The sequence below is a fragment of the Equus caballus genome, chromosome 11 (genome assembly GCF_041296265.1).
Source record: "Equus caballus isolate H_3958 breed thoroughbred chromosome 11, TB-T2T, whole genome shotgun sequence".
NCBI lineage: Eukaryota > Metazoa > Chordata > Mammalia > Perissodactyla > Equidae > Equus > Equus caballus.
The window spans coordinates 57,660,411-57,681,263 of NC_091694.1; the positions used below are offsets into that span (position 1 = coordinate 57,660,411).

General features: G+C 43.8%; 1 protein-coding gene across 4 annotated transcripts in view; it reads right to left on the reverse strand.

Annotated features, from left to right (window-relative positions):
• Positions 1-12,560, reverse strand: part of FBXW10B (F-box and WD repeat domain containing 10B) — a 38,583-nt gene extending 26,023 nt beyond the window's left edge. For 2 of the 4 annotated variants that reach the window (XM_014728858.3, XM_023653538.2), the window contains exons 1-7: positions 11,756-12,483; positions 9,772-9,948; positions 8,355-8,552; positions 8,137-8,264; positions 7,129-7,251; positions 4,111-4,220; positions 437-637 (exon numbers count right to left, since the gene is read on the reverse strand). In XM_014728858.3, coding sequence (XP_014584344.3) covers positions 437-637; positions 4,111-4,220; positions 7,129-7,251; positions 8,137-8,264; positions 8,355-8,552; positions 9,772-9,948; positions 11,756-12,257 — 1,439 coding nt within the window. In that variant the 5' untranslated portion in view covers positions 12,258-12,483. Of the gene's footprint in view, positions 1-436; positions 638-4,110; positions 4,221-7,128; positions 7,252-8,136; positions 8,265-8,354; positions 8,553-9,771; positions 9,949-11,755 lie in introns of all 4 variants that reach the window. The other 2 variants (XM_014728851.3, XM_070228216.1) reach the window with 2 other exon arrangements.
• Positions 12,561-20,853: the final 8,293 nt, after the last annotated feature.

Here is a 20,853-nt window from a genome sequence, read left to right on the forward strand (position 1 = left end):
GGCCTGAGTAATGAGCACATGGGTGTTTATTACATTGTTTAAAAATATATGTATAAATGCATCGTTAAACACTATTTTGCTTCTATACCATATTTCATACCCACAAAAATCTTTCCCCCGAAGGAGTCTATAGAAAGAAATATAAATTATGCCTTCATCTAAGAATTCTAAGAAAGATATTTTCTGATTCATAGTCTTCAACTAGAAAATAGATCTGAGAATTGTTAGAAATCTATCTCATTCAAAGTTTAAACAATAGACAAATTCTTGGTTTTTACCTTGCCAAAAGAAAGAAAAAATGTTGTGGGTTATTCTAGAAGTCAGTATCATTTAGGATAACTTTTCAATAAAGACAAAAAGGAAAAAGCATTCGTGTTTCTTCCACAAGCTGACTGCAGGCCCTGGGAGGGGACCACAGCTTCCGTGGACCACTTACCGGATGCTCAGGTCATAACTCCCGCTCAGAAGAAAGTTTTCCTCCTCACACAAGAAGAGGGCGTGGATACTCCCAGCATGGCCTCGGAACTCAACGGGCATCTCCTTTACTTGTATGATGTCCAGAAGGTGGATCTTCCGATTGGATGACACAGCTACCAAATCTCTCCCAGAATAGTGAATGACTCTGCTTCGGTCCCACCTGAGTTGCAGGGGGAAAAGGATGACCCATGAAAGAAGAGTTAGTGTCCTTCCTGAAACTCACTTAGCACGGTGGCTTTCACCTGCAGCAATGGTATAGTGAAAAATCCAGGGCCTTCCAACAAGGGATGTAGCAGAAAGCAAGGCCTAGTATTAATGGGCCCTGGTGGCATTAAGCAGATTTTGTTACCATAACAAAAATCCATTTCAGGTAGATTTAAAACCTAAAGATAAAAGGCAAAACTATAAAGAAAAAAATCTGCTAATGTCTGATAAATCCCCAAGAGAGAGAATAGAGTATGCAGGATTTCCCAAATTTATTTGATCATGGAAAACCTCAGAGGAACACAGGTGGGAAGCCCCATACCCACTGTATATCCCTCTGTTCTTTTTTTTTTTTCCTAACCAATATCCTACGAGTGATGTTAGGTTCAAAGTCCTGTGCTAACAGGTACCGTGGCAAAGATGAATAAGATACAGACCTTGCCCTCAGTGAGCTTGCAGTCCAAAAAAACAGGGTGAGTTGAACTAATTTTCCAATCATAAGATTATTAACAAGTAGATAAAATATGAGCAGGATGACCAAATAGTTCATTGTCCAAACTGAGACATTTTTTATTGTGAAAGGGGACACTATAATTACTTGAGGACCACAGAGGAAAGTGGGATTCTTTCAGTTAACAGTCACTCTAAATATGGAGAGCAATTCTTGATCTTTTGGTCCTCATTCCACTTGTCATATCTAGAGTTCAACCAGTCCTCATCTCTTCTAAAGAGCACTTATCACCGTGCCATCCATAAAAACTCAACTTTGCCTTTCCCTGTGTGCTCTGTCTTCCCCCTACTGACTGGTCAAGATGTGATCTGTTAGCAGGATTCACGGCCAAAAAGAAAACAGAGATGACCTTCACAAACCTCTGTGAGTAAAGAGTGAAGTCCTAAAGGATGGCAGGAAGTTGACTATTAAAGGGTCTTCCTATGGCATATCCAAATGATGTCACACTGCAATTATCCTAAATAACATCGTTTCTCAACAGCAAAAAACTCAACAACCCAATTAAAAAACGGGCAAGAGATCTGAACAGAGATTTCTCCAAAGAAGATATACAGATGGCCAACAGGCACATGAAAACATGCTCAACATCATTACTACAATGAGATATCACCTCACTCCAGTCAGAATGGCTGTAATTAACTAGACAGGAAACAACAAGTGTTGGAGAAAAGGGAACCATCGTACAGTGCTGGTAGGAGTGTAAACTGGTTCAGCCACTATGGAAAACAGTATGGAGTTTCCTCAGAAAATTAAGAATAGATCGACCATATGATCCAGCTACTCCACTGGTGGGTATCTATCCAAAAAACTCGAAAACACAAATACATAAAGATGCAGCCCTGTGTTCATCACAACATTATTCACAATAGCCAAGACTTGGAAGCAACCTAGGTGCCCATCAAGGGACGAATGGATAAAGATGTGGTATATACACAATGGAATACTACTCAGCCATAAGAAATGATGAAATCCAACCATTTATGACAACATGGATAGACCTTGAGGATATTATGTTAAGTGAAATAAGTCAGAGGGAGAGAGTCAAATACCATATGATCTCATTCATAAGTAGAAGACAAAAACAACGACAAACAAACACATAGCAGCAGAGATTGGATTGATGGTTACCAGAGGGCAAGGGGGGGAGGGGGAGGGTGAAAGGGGTGATTAGGCACATGTGTGCGGTGATGGATTGTAATCAGTCTTTCGGTGGCGAACACGATGGAATCTACACAGAATTCGAAATATATTATGATATACATCTGAAAGTTATATAATGTTATAATCCAATGTTACTGCTCTAAAAAGAAAAATTTAAAATTTAAAAACATAAATAAATAAATAAAATGTAAAAACAAAAGATAAGAAATAATGCATGTCTCTGAATAGATTAAAAGGAAATTACTAAAAATTAAATAAAAGTTTGCATTAAAAAATTTTTTTCAACAAACAAATAAATAAACGAAACAAAATGGTCCTGATGAATTGAAGATTAGAGATTCTTTCCCATTTATCCAGAATTCATATAAACCTCCTGTATTCTGGTGGCCCCAGGAATGCCTGAGGTTGAAGTACAAGCCAATCTGGTGGAACAGGGGTCAAGGCTAAATTCAAGTTGATTTAATGAAAATTTTAAAATGAACATTTTGCACACATGGATTTATGAAGAAATTTCAAGCATGTTATACTATAAAAAAAAAAAAAGCCCATCAATTTTGTATTTCTTCATATTCTCAGCACAAATTTTCACCTAAATGATTTATTTCCTTCTTTATATGCCTAATAGATAGAAAGTCAGAAAAGCTATAGCAAGAAAACAATTCTTTTTCTCTTCTTCCACCTTTCAACAATTTGGGCTTCAGGGGCCAGCCCGGTGGGTTAATCTTCCTCAAAAAAAACAAAACAAAACAAAACAATTTGGAACAATTTAGGCTTCATATATTATCTCTATTAGATAAGAGAGAGGCACTGAAACAGCATATAAAGCCAAAATGCTGAAGGAGATTATGCCAAGAGAAGCTAATATTTACATTTAAGACTGGGGGCTTTCAACCCCAAGTTTGCTTTTTGGAACACCAAGGAAAATAATGAGGAAATAAAAATACTTAGGATTTAGTGAGAAAAATTTAAAAAAATAAAAATAAATTAATTAAATAAATAAACACCATTTTCATATCTAACATGGAAAGATTCCACAGTATTTTGCTGGAGTGAGTTACAGAAATATGTATAGATTAACCCGATTTCTATGTAAAATATGTATTTACACGTGCAAAGAAAAAAATTCTAGGACAGACATCAGTATTAATGGTAGTTATCTTTTTTTTTTAGGAAGATTAGCCCTGAGCTAACATCTGCTGCCAATCCTCCTGTTTTTGCTGAGGAAGACTGGCCCTGAGCTAACATCCGTGCCCATCTTCCTCTACTTTATATGTGGGACGCCTACCACAGCATGGCTTGGCAAGCGGAGCCATGTCCTCACCCTGGATCCGAACTGGCGAACCCTGGGCCGCCAAAGCGGGAGGTGCGAACTTAGCCGCTGTGCCAGCCGCATTAGTAGTTATCTTTAGGTGACAAGATTATAGGTGATCTTTGGTTTTCTCTATATATTTCCTGGCATCTGGTGGAGTTTTTCCCATAAGCATACATTACTTCTACAATTAGAATAAAACAATAAAGATATTTCAAAATATCAACAAAAGGCTGTTGGGCAGTGTACCCAAAATTTGTAAGGGGAAAATATCCTCCACCCACCAGTGAGAAAGGAGCAAAAATCAAGCACCTATTCTCCAAATGGGATCTCACGTTGGGGCTGGAGCTTGAGGTGAGGAAGTGAACACGGGTCATGGGAATCCTAAGATGCCAGTGTGGATAATTCAAGAGTCCCTGAAGACCTGGATTCTGACCCCGGTACCTACGTGTCAGAGAGAATACGGATATTGTAAGTTCCACAGAAGACATTTCTCTCCTCCATCAGGACCTGCTGGGTTTCCTGGTTCTGGTATGCAGCCCACAGGTTGTAGTCATTCTAAGAAAGGAACACATGGAGTCAAAGTACGGTGGAACTTTACCCAGGGTCCCAGGCACACCTCCTCTGGAGTCTCCCCTTGCAAGGGCACAAGGGCCCGTGGATTCTTCCTCTTCAGGCTGCAGCTGCTGCTACGTGGTGGGGGCGAGGGGACAGTGAGCAGGCACTGACGTAATCTGTGAGTTAGAAAATATTGAGTGAAGGGTGCTAACTCTCCTTCTATCTCTTTGTGTTTTCTATGTGTTCTGATTCCACGAACTTTTGATGTTGCTGACAGCGCAACTTTCCCAAAAACAAGCTCACAAAATAAAGTCATAGGCGCCCTTTGATGGGCCACTTCATGGAAGCTGAGGTTTCATGTTTATATCGCATATTCCTGACCGTACAAAGCATACTCATGGAAACTCAAGCTGTATGTGAAATTACTGTTACACACTCTATGCTTCAAAGTTTGCATACATACGCAACCCTGATTTTTCCTTACAGCTGCCTCACCAAGTACATCATTTGCCCCGTGAATTATTCTCATCATTTTACAGATGAGGCACGTGAGCCTCAGAGAGGGGAGATCAGTTTTATCAAGTCTCAGCAGGGGTGCTTCTCTTTCCTTTCCAATCATTCCCTCCCTCCCTCTCTTCCTTCCTGCCCTCCTTCCATCCCTCTCCCCGCTCCATCACACACTTTCTGAACAGTTGCCAAATTTGGGCATAGATGATTCAACTGGGTTCCCAGTTCCACTCTTCTTTCCAGCAATAGTCTCCACCCTCACACAGCACGAATACCAATCACCCTAGCAGGAAACCAAAAACCAGGGTGCGTTTATTGTGAAAGCAAAGAAGACCATATCATCACGTCTGCATCTGGGAGTCCTCCCAGGGACATCTCTTCCTAAGTCTCCTTCCAAACCTTAGCCTTCTCCTCCATGCCTGTACTCTTCCTCAGGATGCCCACTTTCCTCAGCTCACTCTCCTTCATTATCTGTAACCAAGCACTAATGTCCCTCGAGACGTCTCTCCAGAAAAATCTCTCAACCTGCTTCCCCTCCAGTGTCCAGGCAGCTTTGATAACCTGCCTTGAATTAAATGAGGCTTCCTTGGCTTCTCACAGCCCAGGATGGAATTCCTTGGCTCTTGCTCATCAACTAAGTTTTGAAAGCCTGGGAGCCACATGGTGGAGACAGTGGGAGGAAAAAGACGGGTTCAAATCCCAGCTCTGCCACTGACAAGCTATGAGACCTTGAGCAAGTTTCTAAGATCATAGTCTTCATTCCACATCCATAAAGTGGAAGCAATGATATCTACCCAACTATGGTGAAGATCAAGTAAATGATGTATACAGAGCCCTTGGCACAGTGCCTGGCACATTGCTCAGCTCGGTAGAGAGCACCCATTGTGATCACCACCCCTCAGAAGCACGCACCTCCACCTTTTCCTGCCAGACCCCTTAACTGCTTATTCTTGATACTTCACTTGTTCTCTTCTGGTCTCCGTACTGCTTTAGCTGTTTCTCTCTCTTCTCTTAAGTTATATATTTCTAAAATATCAAACACTGTCCAGGTAGTCCTTTTTTGACAGGCAGTTACTAACTACATCACCTAAGGAAGTAGGGTGTTAGTTTTGTTATACTTAACAGAGCGACAGGCTTGGAAAGAGCAGGTCAACATTCAGCTTGTATCTCTCTCACTCCACTGGCTGGGAGACCTGAAACTCTCTGTGCCTCAGTTTCTTCATCTATACAATGAGTGAATGTGTCAGTTCAAAGATAAAAAATTGCAGGTCAAATGAGGTCCACAAATGTGTTTTCTTTGGCCCACATAATTTCTAAAAATACTTTTAATGGTTGCCAGCGTTTAAGAAAAGCAAGAGATGTCACACGATAATTCATATTTCTATCTTCTCTTGAAAGCTCACATGGTCTGGAAGGTTGAGGTCCACAGCCTCCCATGGCAATAATTATCAGGAGCTGAGTGGCAACTAGCCCCTTCAGATGGGGAGTGAACGCTCCAATTTATCACAGTCGCATTGTCCTTTACTGCCCACACCTCCCATCTCCCTCCTTCATGTGACCTATCTGACCTCTACAGACATATAAACTAGATGATCCCTCTGGACACTTCTGTTTCTCAGATTCTAATTTACATTGCGGTTTCCTTATGGGAAGCTTCAGTCTGACGACCCCTTGTTAAGTATCCTTCTTTTTGGGCCCATTGAATAGATTTCAAAATAGAAAGGCCTTGAGCAGAGAAGAGGGGTCAGGAATCTAATGGTTTTAGGAATGACCACCATTGCCTGGATAGGCAGAACACAGAGCTCAGAGTCTCCCGTTTACTCTTCTCTATTATTGCCCAAGATTCGCTAGGGAGGTCTATGGTTAAGTAATTCTCCTCTTCCATCGTAGAATCAGGATGAACTTGAAGTCAGAGGTGAGGAAGCTTAATTCATTCTTGACCCTGGACATTCTGGACCAGCCCAGGCCCTCCCCTCATATCCTTCTCATTCCCGAGCTGGAGTCTTGCAGCCTCAAGAGGCATGGACTGATAGATGTCAAGGAAAATCCCAGCTATCACTGACATTGCTCCTGGCTCTGAGCTCTCCACTAGATGACTTGGTACAATAGACAGAAGATATGGCCATGGGATTTGAAGTGAAAAGCCAAATTAATTCACTCATTTAACAGATAAGGAATTTAAGGCTTAAGGAGAGGAAGTGACCCGCTTAAGGACACACAGCTCAGAACTCTGGTCTTCTTTAGGAAATGTTGCCTCCCATATCCTATATCCATATGCTATATCCTATATCTTCCCATTTCCTATATCCTTGTGTGAGAGCTGAGTCTGGACTTCAGCCTTCAATGGCCAATAAGAATGTGACATTGACAGTTCCTTGTCCCAGATGCCATGGGAACCCACCTTTGTTCTCAGTTTCAATTTTGGATTTTTCACACGCGTGCGCTTTCCGTCTTCTGCCTCTTTAGGAACCGGGATAGAAACTTTGTTGGCATAATTAGGATCTATTCCCTTTGTGTAGGACCCCTGGGGAAAAAAATAACAGAAAATGGCTACTCTTGGTTCCTACTGTTCAAGAGGAGGGGGAAATCTAGTGCTTGGCAAGATCGGAAAGATGGGTGCGCTCTGGCTAAGGGAGGCCTAGGCCTGGTCAGTTAGGCCAGTTGTGTGTGCAGACTGGTTTAAGGAGGATAAGGAAAACCAAACATATGGAGCAAGACCAGCAGGAGATGGTCAGCAGTTCCCAGCTTTCCAGAGTCTGGTCTATCTTACAATGCCTGCTTCTTCTCATCTTCTGTCATCTATCTCTGGTGGGAAACATCCAAGCTACCAAGAAGCCATGATTTAGGGTTAGGATTCAAGCAAGAAACAGAAGTAAAAATGCCAGAGATGGTTACTATCGGGGGGAAATTACATTTTAAGCTCCACTTCAGTGGCCCGCAGTTCATGGGTTTGGATCCCAGGCATGGACTGACACACAGCTCGTCAAGCCATGCTGTGGTGGCATCCTACATACAAAACAGAGGAGGAATGGCACAGATGTTAGCTCAGGGCCAATCTTCCTCACTAAAAATAAATTAATAAATATATATGTACTTTGTGGCCTTGTAAACATCTATGTACCCTATGAGGCTGATCCAGAATCTGGGAAAAAATTCCCTGCTTTGTGAGATTTTGGAAAGGCCCTGCCTCTCTCTTCCTGAGAGGTTTCCATACATGTTGTCCCTGCTGGATACACTAACAAAGGAAGTGTAAATGGTGATTAGTGAGGAGTTCAGACAAAAAGGAAGTGACTGCTGAAGCCTGGGAGGTGGCAAATGTGGAGCAGGAAGCCAGGGAAGGGTCTGCTGAGTAGACAGAAAGGCCCACAGTCGGGTCTCCAGACCACCCCCGCCCCTAAAGAGAAAATACCTGCAAAAAGGTAATCTGGTTCTGAATGAATGTGTGCATCGACAGGTCCATCTTGACCTGCTGTACCAGTGCAGCCCAGTGCTGGCTCACAGAGGCACACCTGTTTAAGGTGTTTTTATCCAGTATACCTGAAAAAAAAAAAAGATAGACCTGGGAACCTTCGAACTGGGCCGCAATGGGAGGTCTCCTGAGAAATCCCCCAATACACCCCAGCATACTTAGAATATACTTGGAAAGGTGGATGGGCAGGTGACGGATGAAGTCCCGATATTTGCTGACCCCAGAACACAGGTCTCTGACAGCATCCAGGTCAACCAACAGTTCGGCGGAGGCGCACTCTGCCTTGGGCATGTCTGCTTTTCCAGAAAACAGCCTATTCATCTCGGAAATAAACTGGATGGAATTCTTCCATTGTCCTAGAGTGAAGCCAGAGAAAGGTGCATGGTTGGGTTGTCTCTGTGCTAAGTCCATGTCAAGAGAAAGTCCTCGCCAAAAGCTCTCCCCCAGGGGCCGGCCCCGTGGCACAGCAGTTAAGTTCGCATGTCCCACTTTGGCAGCCTGGGGTTCGCCGGTTCAGATCCAGGGTCAAGCTTGCCCATCAGGCTTGCCAAGCCGTGCTGTGGTAGGCGTCCCACATATAAAGTAGAGGAAGATGGGCACGGATATGAACTCAGGGCCAGTCTTCCTTAGCAAAAAGAGGAGGATTGGCAGCAGTTAGCTCAGGGCTAATCTTCCTCCAACAAACAAACAAAAAAAGCTTTCCCCCAAAATAGAGCTCAGCAGAGTCTACCCTTAGGCCCCAGGGTTTCCATCATTTCTTCTGTCAAAATGAAAGTAGAACCTCCCAAACCAAGCACACAAATCCTTTTCAACTTTCTCAGCTCGAAGAGATGTCTATAAAAACACCTGCCCTGCTCTGGTGAATGGCGTTGTGTCTGGAATTTCTTTTAAATTACCCCAACAAGAAAAAGTTTTAAACATGTTTTGAAAGGAGGAATGAATGAAATATTGATAAATGTTGATAATTTTTGAAGTTGGTGATGGTTATGTGGGTGGTTATTGCAATGTTCTAGCTGCTTTTGAAATTTGAAATTTTCCATATAAAAAATGTTTTAGAATCTTTGCTTTGTGTTTCCTGTAATTAGTTCATGTATACGTCTTGCTTCAAAAACCAACTTATCTGGGCCTTGAGGTCAGGCCCAAATTTCCCACTACTTTGTTTCCTCCTAAAGAGTAAATCCAGGGCTGCGAAAGTAGGCGCTGAGGGGTGGAATCCCAGAGGAGCCCACCGTGCCAGAGGTCAGGGCGGGGCAAGGGACTGCGGCCTGGAGCAGAGGGGACTTCAAAGGGCACTCTTGATAGTTTCCTTCCTGATCTCTCTTTTCAGGTGTCTTTCCAGGGAACCCCGGTGGAGAGGTGGCAATATAGACTTGAGGGTTACTTCTCCCCTACCAGATGTGGGATTAACTGAGAGAATAAATTTCAGGGAGCCCAACACACACACTGTGGGTGTCAAGTGAATGTTAGTTCCGCAAAGCTGCCATCCTCAGATGCTGCTGCCCTGCCAGCCCCTCCAACTCCATTGAGACTTTCTAATCTCCTATCTATTGACTTTCTTGCTACAAGCTGACTCACCAGTCTTAGTTGCACCTCCCACCACATTTTCAGGCGAGCTTTTTTTCCCTGAAGCTTTGGACAAAGGGAAGGATGTGTGCCTGGTTCTGGCTGCCCAGTAGACACGTGAGGTCTCAGACTGGAGGTTGTAGTCTTTCTCGGGGAAGAAAAGCACATTGTTGAAGTCTTGATTGAGGCCTGAAAAACAAAAGACCAAGACAAGGTTTCTCCGTAAGCAATGAGAAAGAGGTGGAGAGAAACGATTTTATTTCTACTTGCTTCTTTAAATCTACACAAAATGGACCAGGCCAGTTACAACTGTTTTCATTTGGGGACTCTGAGTTTCTACACAAAAATCAAAGAAAGCCCCCTGTTAGGTTTTGCCAGCCCACCTACAACACAAAATTTATCAGAGCTCTATCTACAAGGAGGGAGAGAGAGCGCTGTGGGCAGGAGCTGGAAGAGGGACTGTTTGTCTGAGCTCTTGCCTAATTTTCTTCAACAATATGAATAACTGCCCTTGAGCCAAATTAGAAAATTGAGTTTTTTAAGACAGGAGCTCCTCTAGGAAGACGGGAATGTAGGATCAACCTGTAACTGGACTTACACAACCCCAGTCCAAGGAGTCGATGCCCACAGTGGGTGATGGAAGCCTTTGAGAGAGCCCACACAACACGGCGTGTGCGTGTACATGCCGGATCTATCATAGTTCCCCGCCCCTGTCTGAGGGGTAGCGCCGCACAGTGGGAGATGTTCGGGATGGGAGGCCTGCTCAGGAGAGGTCACCTTGTTGGGTGACCTAGGCCATGTCACTCCGATTCTGTGAACTTTGGCTCAATATAAAATTAAGGAGCTGGACTGGTTGGTCTCTAATCTAACTTATAGGATTCTCTGATTTTTTTCATCTCTTCTTCATTCCAGAATATCATTCTATTATTTCCATGACATACCAAGCGGCATATATCGGGATCCACTGCTCCATAGGTCGTCTAGCTTTAAAATTCTTTTGGATTCTGTTAGTGCAAAATATGACTACAAATCAGGTCTCAGAGACATTGAGAATTCCCTACCTTCAAGAGCTCAAACTCTGAATTCCTCCACCCGACCAGCCCTCTCCACCCCTCATGAAACCTGTGCTTCCCCACGCTGGACCTTCCACTCCCAGACCCCTCTGTCATCTCTTGTCTCTTTCCTCCCTTCTGGTTTCTTTTGCTTCCCTGATCCAGCTGGTCAAACATTTCCAAGATCTTCTCACTGACACCCTACACCAATGACTCTCAAGGTGAGGTCCTCGGATCAGCAACATCAGCATCACCTGGGAACCTGCTTGAAATGCAGAATCTCGAGCCCACAGCAGACCTGCTGAGTCAGCAGCGCAGGGGGAGGACCCCAGCCTTCTGCGTTTTAATAGGCGCTCCTGGTGATTGGGACACAAGCTGCACTTTGAGAACGACCACCCCAGCCTTATTGGGCCCTTTCACTATCTCCAGGCTTGGATAAACTCCACTCCAAGGTTGGATTTTATGCACAAGCAAGGGATATGATGGAATAAATGAAAAAAAAGCCCTAAGTTTTGACCTCTTGGCCTGGGTTTTGTACAGTGCAAGCTGAAAGGTAAAGCAATTCTGTAGCTTCCCCTTACATCCCTCCCAAACCCAGTCCAATCCCTAACCCGTGAACGCAGGAGCCACACCAGCATGAAGCAGTAAAGGTACGGACCATTTCTGGGCCTAGGGGATGCAGAAATCCATTTTAAAGGCCTGACAGTTAAAAGTTCTGCACTACTTCCTTCTGCATTTGTTGTTTTATAATTTTCTAGAAGGAAGTCACATTCAGCAATTTCTCCTTTGGTAAACAGGATCAGGTGTCAGGACAAAGAACTCTATCTTGCGCTCTGGAAAATCCCCATCTACCTAAGCTTGTCCACACCTCTGGTCCCTTTACAGGCTCCTGAAGTCTGGCTGGTCTTGGGGGCCCTCTGGTCTCTACCTGTGGCCTTGTTTACCTGAGATGCTGTTCTGCTCTCTCAGAAACAGGACTCTGATGACATCGGCAGCAGCAAGCAGTAACTTGGGGTCACACATCTGAAGCAGCAGGAGTGTGTAATTGGCCTTAGTCCGGTGGGTGCTGTTCTCAAACCAGCACAAAATCTCCCTCATCTTCTCTTCTACTGTTTTATCCAACATTTGGTTCAGGGAGGACTTCACGATTTTACCCTCCTTGTTGAGGTTGATCCGGGACCTGTTACAGATGAAATCCTTCCCCTGTGTGGCCTGAAGGATGTTTTGAAAATAGTGTAACAAATACAGGCTGTCTAACTGCTCCAGGATGCTAACTAGAAACCTCCTCTGGGACATCTCCCCAATCCTTCGGAACCACTCTTTGGTAGAGAAGACCTTCCAAGCCAAGACACACGTTTCACACTTTTGGCACACGGGGACAAAATCGCTTCCCCTCTCACAACGAAAATAGAGGGCATTCTTGAGCCTTGATTCCAGGTTCTCCATGATCCTGAGACGACCAGCTCATTTTATCCTTGTCCGTTGTCAACTCCACCAAACACCAGAGGAACATGAGAAGCTGACAGAGACCCCAGCTGAGCCCTTTCTATTACAAACATCTCCCAGGGGAAAAGTAAACCTTTGCGATGGATGGAAAGCTTCTCTCCCCCAGAAACTGCCGGTAGAAGTCTGACTTTTTGTACTGACCTCCTAGGAAACATGACTTTACCGTAAATCTCCTAAACCCAGCACTGCTTATCTGGAGGCAGTTGCTGTATATTCTGAAAGAGCTGGTCATCTCATTTCTAGAACAAGAATAGTGTTAGTTAAACTTGAGTAATATGTGGGCCCCTTCCAAAGGAAAAAAAATATTGTGAAGCCAGATGTTGAGCTTCAATTGTTGTTGTTATTAATGACTTTTAAATATTCGTGAAAATAAAATTAGACGTAAACTTATGTTTATAGCTGTTTGGTTGTAAGGTGGCTGTCTCAATGATCCTGAATATGTTTATATTCATTTTCTTAACTCATCATCGAAGTAAAAACCCAAATATTTAACATAAATTTAAGTTATTTAACTGCTTCAGAATGCTAACCAGAACCTCTGCAGGGAGCCACTCCTTAGTGGAAAAAATTTCACTGGGCCTAAGAATATATTTGGGGACTTCAAACCTCTGTCACATGCCCACTCATGTGTCTGGGAGTCAGTACCTTAGCGGTGAAGAGTGTGGGGTCGGGGTCAGACTCCTGGGTTTGGACCTCAGCCCAGCTGTTACTAGCTCTGTGAACACAGGCACCTGGCTTAATCCTCTGTGCTTCAGTGTCCTCATCTGTAAAATGGAGACAATAGTTCCTACTTGTAGTGTTGTTGTGAGGATTAAATGAGATACTTTATGAAAAACACTTAGAAGATTGTACGGCACATATTTAACCTTCAGTAAACACTAACCATTGTCCTATTGTTGTCATTATCACCACTGTTGTTAGGATTATTGTTCTGGGCAGCCAAACAACGTCCACTACAATGGCTATATGTGCATATGTACATACATTGAAATGCATGTAAAAAAATAATGAGGGGCCAGCCCCATGGCCAACTGGTTAAGTTAGTGCGCTCTGCTTCTGTGGCCCAGGGTTTCACCAGTTCAGATCCTGGGCACCGACATGGCATGGTTCATCAGGCCATGCTGTGGTGGCATCCCACATAGCACAAACAGAAGGACCTACAACTAGAATATACAACTATGTACTGGGGGGCTTTGGGGAGAAGAAGAAGATAAAGATTGGCAACAGATGATGGCTCAGGAGCCAATGTTTGAAAATAATAATAATGAAGGTGTGTACACATAGTTTTCAAAAGAAAAGTGACATGAAACTGACTTAGTTATTACATAAGGTCTTTCTTTACCAGTTAGCCCTGGCTTATGACCCATTTAGGAGTAATGACTTGGGCCATGAGAACCAACTCTGTGAGCGCTTGTGGCCCCCGGGAGGGTCCCAAGCAGAAGGCTTCTGCTGTCAGTTATGACCAGAAAGAGACAGGGGCTCATTGGGCTTCTCAAACATTTTCAGTAGAAAAATCCTGTTTGCAAACCATATCTTCTATAAAATCTTATTATGTAACATAGACAGTGATATTACATTAGTACAAATTTATAAGTTCAAAAGTCTGCTTGCTAGCAAGGCAATTATTGAGAACAATGGAGCTATTCTGATGAAGGCAACACCTTTAAAGCTGAAGTTAAAGATGACAGATACTGTTTTATATCAGCTTCAAAAGCCACAAAATTTAAATTAGCAGCTGCTCCAGGAACCTAGAGTGCTCAAAAAACAGTTTGAAAAATCACTAAGTGCTGATATGTTCAGAATGAATGTCTGCAAATAATTCTCAAAAGGCTCCACCAAAAACAATACACAAACAATACACACACATATACTGTGTATATATATATATATGTGTGTGTGTGTGTGTATATATACACACACACAGAAAGAGCAAATGTATCAAAATGCCAATAATTGGTGAATGTGGGTGAAGAGTGTATGAGTGTTCATTGTTCTAATCTTTCAGCTTTTCACAGGTTTGAAATTTTTCAAGGCTGGCCCGGTGACGCAGCGGTTAAGTTCACACGTTCCGCTTCTCGGTGGCCCGGGGTTCACCGGTTCGGATCCCGGATGCGGACATGGCACTGCTTGGCACGCCATACTGTGGTAGGCGTCCCACATATGAAGTAGAGGAAGATGGGCACGGATGTTAGCTCAGGGCCAGGCTTCCTCAGCAAAAAAGAGGAGGACTGGCAGTAGTTAGCTCAGGGCTAGTGTTCCTCAAATAAATAAATAAATAAATATTTCAAATAACTAATAAAGATATACTGCTAAGTTGGAAAAAAATTATTATAATAGACTACTATCTAGCAATAGCCACCAGCTCACCACTGTAGCCAAAATGCCCTTGGAAATGTTGGGCAGCCCAGAAAAGAGTTTCGAAGGCACACTGAGACGATTCTACATCAGACAAGACAGGATTCAAACACTGATACTTAGGAGCCGGATGATCTTGAGTAAGCTCCCTGGCCTCTCTGAGCCTCAGTGTCTCCACTTATTGATGACGATGGTAGAGACGAAGGCAGGTAATAAAAATTACAGCTACCTTCTAGGATTAGACCAAATGTGTGAGACCAGTTGTCACTGCCACTGTTGTTGTTATGGTTATTGTCATTGCCCTAGGTTAAACTAAAAGGTTTGCAGTACTGTGACCGCATCTAGTGCCTGTGTCCAGAGACCTGGCAGTTAGAGAAAGGCAATGGAAATCACGGCTGGAGTTGGTCAGCAATGGCAGTCTCCTACAAGGGTCAGGTGGGGACAGGAGAGCTGGGAAGGAGAGCAGTTCTAACAGCTCAACCTCTTCTATCTGAAGAGCTATCTAGAGAAAAGGCAAGAGCAGAGGAGCATCTGATCAGGAAGGCCAGACACCCGCACCTGGCCCTGCTGTCCTGCCTGACGTTGCACGTGAGGTTTGGCTGATTCCCACCCACAGCCACCTTGCCCTGGCTCAGCCAGCAGAAGTCAGAAGAGGGCTGAGGTTCTGGAGTGGGAGGGTGTGGAGTGAAGCTGGGCTCTGCGGTAGAGCCAGTATTGCCCCTGGACAATGTGCCTGCTGCTCTCGGCCTGCTCCCCTTCTGTGAATGAAATCATAATTCCACCTAGGTCACAGGTGGGTGTCAGGGTCTGTGGGGCACTGGAATTGGCCACCCCAAGATATGTCTCTTTGGCATGAGGATTATTTTGGGCTGGTTACTTGTAAAAACTGCAGACAGGAAAGAAACTGAAAAGTAGAATTTACTTACCCTTTGTCAAGAGACATTTACATTTGTAAGGGAAATCTCCATCTGTAAAGGTGTCTCCCTTTCTATACCAGGAAGAAGGGGGGATGACCTTATCTCTAGAAACTCTTAATCAATGCAGAAGGCAAGGACTTAAATCTGCATAATAATCTTACTCCTGTTGACTGTACTTGTCTGGTAACTTCCTGCAACTGACTCCGCTACCCCCAACATCCTCCTTTGTCTTTAGCTGAAGATGATATTTAAGGTGGTGGCTTTGGCCATTTTGGCAAGTTGAGTAGCTCAGGTTGCCTGAGCCTCTCCCATGTATACATATTATAAAGCTTTATTTAATTTTCTCCTGTTATTCTGTCTCATGTGAATTTAATTCGTTCCCCGGCCAGAAGAACCCAGAGTGGGTAGAGGAAACGTCTTCCTCCCCTACAGGTCAAATGAATGAATGTATTTGAAAACCCATTTTATAACATGTCAAAAGCTATACAAGTATTGTTATCATTGGGGAAAGTGGGAAAACTGTCATGTTTTATCCATCACCTTCCCATTATGTGGTATTACACTTGTTGGCAAAGTTAAACAGGAAAAGTCTTTGGTCACAAGAAACCCATGAATTTCCAGGTTGCCAGTTTGCTCTTTGACTTTAAAAGAAGCAGGTGGGGAAGCAAGGGCATGGGCTAGAAATGTTTTATTCTCCAGAAGGGGGAGAACCAGGAGAGCACAGAAAAATTCTAAACTTAGCTAAAATAGCTGAATCTCCAAGGAGATAGAATGCTCCTCTGGTGGCCAAAACGTCTTCCTACTTGTCCTAAAACTCACAGTCACTTGCTATTGGTAGTTGAAGAACAGAACAGGTTAAAGAGAATAGACAGATGTAAACCAGTGGTTCTCAAACTTAAGAATGTGTGTTTGTGTGTCTCTGTGTGTGTGTGCATGTGTGTGTGTGTGTGTGTCAGAATCCCCTGAAGGCCTTGTTAACACAGATTGCTGGGCCCCACCCCCAGAGTTTCTGATTCGAGGTCTAGGTTGATGAGCTCCCAGGCGGTGCTGATGCTGGTCAGGAAACCACACTTTGAGAACCGCTGATGTAAGCTGTGCTCTGGTCTCACAATTTATGAACATAACTCCATTTTAGAAATAAACACTAATACTTAATTCTTTCAAAACTTATTTTTGAGTGTCTTTTACCAAGTAACTTAAACCTCTCTGAGCCGCCAGTTTTTCATCTTTGTCTATGAAATAGGGAAAATATTATCCATCTCACAGGGCTGCAAAGATGAAGTGAGATAAGAAATGACGTTTAAAACTAGTACTCAAAATGCTAAAGCCCTTTCTACTTCTCATTAATCTTAAAAAATCTAAGCTTTGGAGAGGAATCTGACGACCTCAGCAAAACTTTAGCAAATATGGTAGGCAGAGGGGGATTAGGAGAGAGAGGGAGAATTAGAACGTCGGCTGTGTCTGACCAGCTGAATCTGCTACTCTCCGTTCTTATTTGTGCTCAGGGACTTGCCAGGGCTAGTGATGACTCCTGTGTGACAGTTGTCTGCTTTATGTTTGCATAGGTCCTAAAAATTCTGCTACAGTAGCTTTAGTAGCTTTTATAGGCTCGAGCCATGCATTTGTCATTGATGAACACATGATCTGTTGGTGAAGGGTGCAACAAGTGACCGCCGGTGTTCTGTAAATAAGAACAGGTCTAGGTTTCAGGGTTGGACGCGCTCTGAGAGACACGTGGGGAGTCCCACGCCCCTCATTTTATGGACGAGGAAACTGAGGCCCAGAATGGTTACGTGAGATAGCCAAATACCACTGGCAGAATGCCCACGTTGAAGGCTGCACTGATGGAAACTACAGTGACAAATAATACACTCCAGTGGGAGCAGGACTCGGTGGTCTGGGGTGAAGCTGGATATTCACTTCTCTGAGACGGGGACCAAGAAACCCTAGAGTCCTAGAGGCCAATTTGAGGAGCAGGTCAAGAACAGCATAAGTAGAAGAAATGAGAAAGAAAAGAGAGAGAGAAAGAGTGGTAGAAGAGGAGATGGAGAGAAAATGCAAAAAAAAGATTAAGAAGGGTAGTCTTCCCCTGGCAGCCTTGTCTCCATCCCTCCAAATGGGATGCAGCGTGGGATCCTGACCCCGACCAGTATTAGCCGTGGCTACTGAGGTAAGCACAGAATTTATTTGACAAAAAGAAAAAGGAAAAGGAAATTGAAGGAAGGACGAGAACAATGAAATGCACAATATTGCCGAATGGAAACACTGGTTGCTCAAGAGTAAACGAAATTACTAATGAGCAGATCTCTTACTTTTTGGGTTGTTGTTCCACTCTAAATTTATTTAACCAACTAATATGACAAATAAGCTGATTGCACAGAACCAAGTATCCTAGTTTTCCCCCAGAGAAAGATGGATACAACAAACCAGGAGCCCGCCTCTGCGTGGACCTCTGCATGGGGACCCCTAGGGCAATCCCCATCTCCCACCACACCTGCCGCCCCACCTGGGCTTCTCTGAGCTTCCAGCTGTGAGGCCCGGTGTGCCAGGGCAGGGTTAGCAACCTGACACCCAAGCCAGTCACATTGTCTCAGGATCACAGCATAAAGCCCGGAGCATCCCGGAGGAAATAAAATTTAATTTCAAAGTTAAGCTTTAAACTGACTGGAGCAAAGATGGAGGAGAAGGAAGAGCAGGAGGAGGAGAGGAGGGGCTGAGAGGCATGGCTGGAACAGAAGAGAAGATGATGGGTTTTCATGTAAGCTTCTGGAGAGCACGTTATAATTGAAAAGGCTGCAAAGACTGAATTGCTTTAGCTCAAAGTGGCTGAGATAGTATAAGGGGTTAATCCCAGTTTACGCAGCTTGGTAGCATTTTTGAAGTTTCTTTTTTTTTTTTAAAGATTGGCACCTGAGCTAACTTCTGTTGCCAATCTGCTTTCTTTTTTCCTTCTTCTCCCCAAAGCCCCCCAGTACATAGTTGTATATTCTAGTTGTGAGGGCCTCTGGTTGTGCTATGTGAGCTGCCACCTCAGCATGTCAGGATGAGCGGTGGCATGTCTGTGCCCAGGATCCAAACCGGCGAAACCCTGGGCCACTGAAGTGGAATGTGCAAACTTAACCACTCCACCACGGGGCCAGCCCCTGAAGATTATATTTTTTATATGGGACACACACATATATACACATGCATACCTCTTTTCAGGTAATCATCAGGGCCACCACACAAGTTATTAATTTGGAGGAAAAGATTTTAACCCCAAATGGCTGTCCACTGCTGTGCTGACCCTCAGTCCTTGTTAGATGACCTGTTCCACCTCTTCTTTTCCAGTACCTGGCCTCCTTCCTTCCAGGACATGGTGATATTTTCTCGACAAGACGACAGAGCAAACCAGAAATAGAGATAAAGACTACGCATATCCCAGCAAAGCCTGGCCGGCCAGTCACTCTCCTGAGCCGTACACAGTGGCTGCCCTGCACGTGTACCCCACATGGCACAGGGACCCTCCCTGCGAAGGCCATCTGCTCCCCGTTCTCATCACGGGTGTGGAGGGAGGGGACTCAGTGCCAAATCCCAGGGAACTCGGAGAAACAGGAAGTGTAGGCACTGCCTTTCCTTCCGGCCTCTGTCTGAGGCCAATGGGACTGGTGTGGGAGCCCCTGGAATGGCAGCAGCGGGTTGTAGAGATGAGAAGCAATCAGGGAGTAGGTCGGTCAATGACACTGCAGTCACTGAAGATGACCTGAGAAAATGTTAAATTAGAAGCAGGGCACCGGGACATGGAAACGAGGAATGCATTTCGTATACTACCTCATCTGTTATCCTCTTGAATAGTAGATTCCTATTTAGCTCTTCACGTACGAACAATTTTCAATTTAAATGAGCATTTTGTGATCAAGAGACGCAGCTTGTTATCTTCCGGGTGACTCTATCTTAGTACCTAGCACAGTGGCTCGCACGTTATAAATGTCACATAGATTGAATCGATTTGATTTGAGGACAGTCATTCCAAAAACATGCTGAACCAGGTTGAAGACGTAAGGGCCCCGTGACTGTGCCAGTACTCACACCTCATCACTTCAACACTGATCCCAGGAGAATGTGGGAATTGACTCAGAATTCATAGGATTCCTAGAGGACATTGCCATATGCCCTGGGACTTCAAAAAATTGAGACAAGAATAAATTATGTCATGGCTAAAATTACACTCTGACTCTACAGTCACAAATGGTCTAGTAATAGAAAAAAACAGTCCGGCACCAAGAAGAGCTCTGGATGAGTTCAGATTTTTTTTTTTTTTTCAAAATGAGTCTGCACAATGGGAGAGGAAATAGAAGTGGGTAAATACAGGAGAGTGACACACACAGCTTGGGGGAAATGACAGAGAATATAAAATAAGCCTTTGTTCTTTTTTTGTTTGTTTAATTTCTTTATTTCTTTGTTTTAGGCAATTTTCAGTTTTTAGACCAAGAAAAAGTAAAAAAGATGTGCCTAGCACTTGAGGCAATGACAGAAAGAAAGCAAACATTCCCTACTCTCAATTTCGCTCTGATCTTTTCTATCAAGAAGGAAGGTCTTGAAACTGAAAACAAGTGGACAAAAAGGGCGGACAAGGAAATGAAGTTCAAGACAGGTAAGGGTTCCTTGTACATGAGTCAAGTATTCCGGCATAAACAAATTTCGTCTCACGGCACTGCCACAATTACCAACGAGACTCCAGTCCAGGCAGTAACCTCCAAGAAATTAGGGAGAACAGTAAAGGATGAGGGCAGGCAGAACTGTCTTGATTTTTAAAAGAAAAATAAGGTAGATTCTAGAAACAACAGACTAGTCAACTTGGTGTTCATCCACAACAGAATTCTAAAATGGTGTATCAGATATTTTGGGAGCATTTAGAAAAGAAAGTAACAAGCACCAATGACCCACAAGGGTTCGATAAAAATCAGGCAGGCCAAGCTGACCTCAGTTTCTCTTTCGAGAGGATTGTTAGACAGGCAGAGCAAGGAAAAGCAGACGTAACATATCTTGATCTCTGCCACTGAACAGTCCTTCATTACATCCAGTGGAAAAGGGGAAGAGGTGGGCTACATTATTGCACAGTTCTACAGATGCGCAACTTAGAGAGTAACTAAACCCAAAGGGTATTGACGGAGAGCTGAGAGAGTCTATATTTGGCCCTACCCTAATCATGATACGTCTTAACAAGGTTAAGACGTAAGAAGAAAAGGTTACCAATTCTGTAGGTGACACTAGGCTAGGAAGGA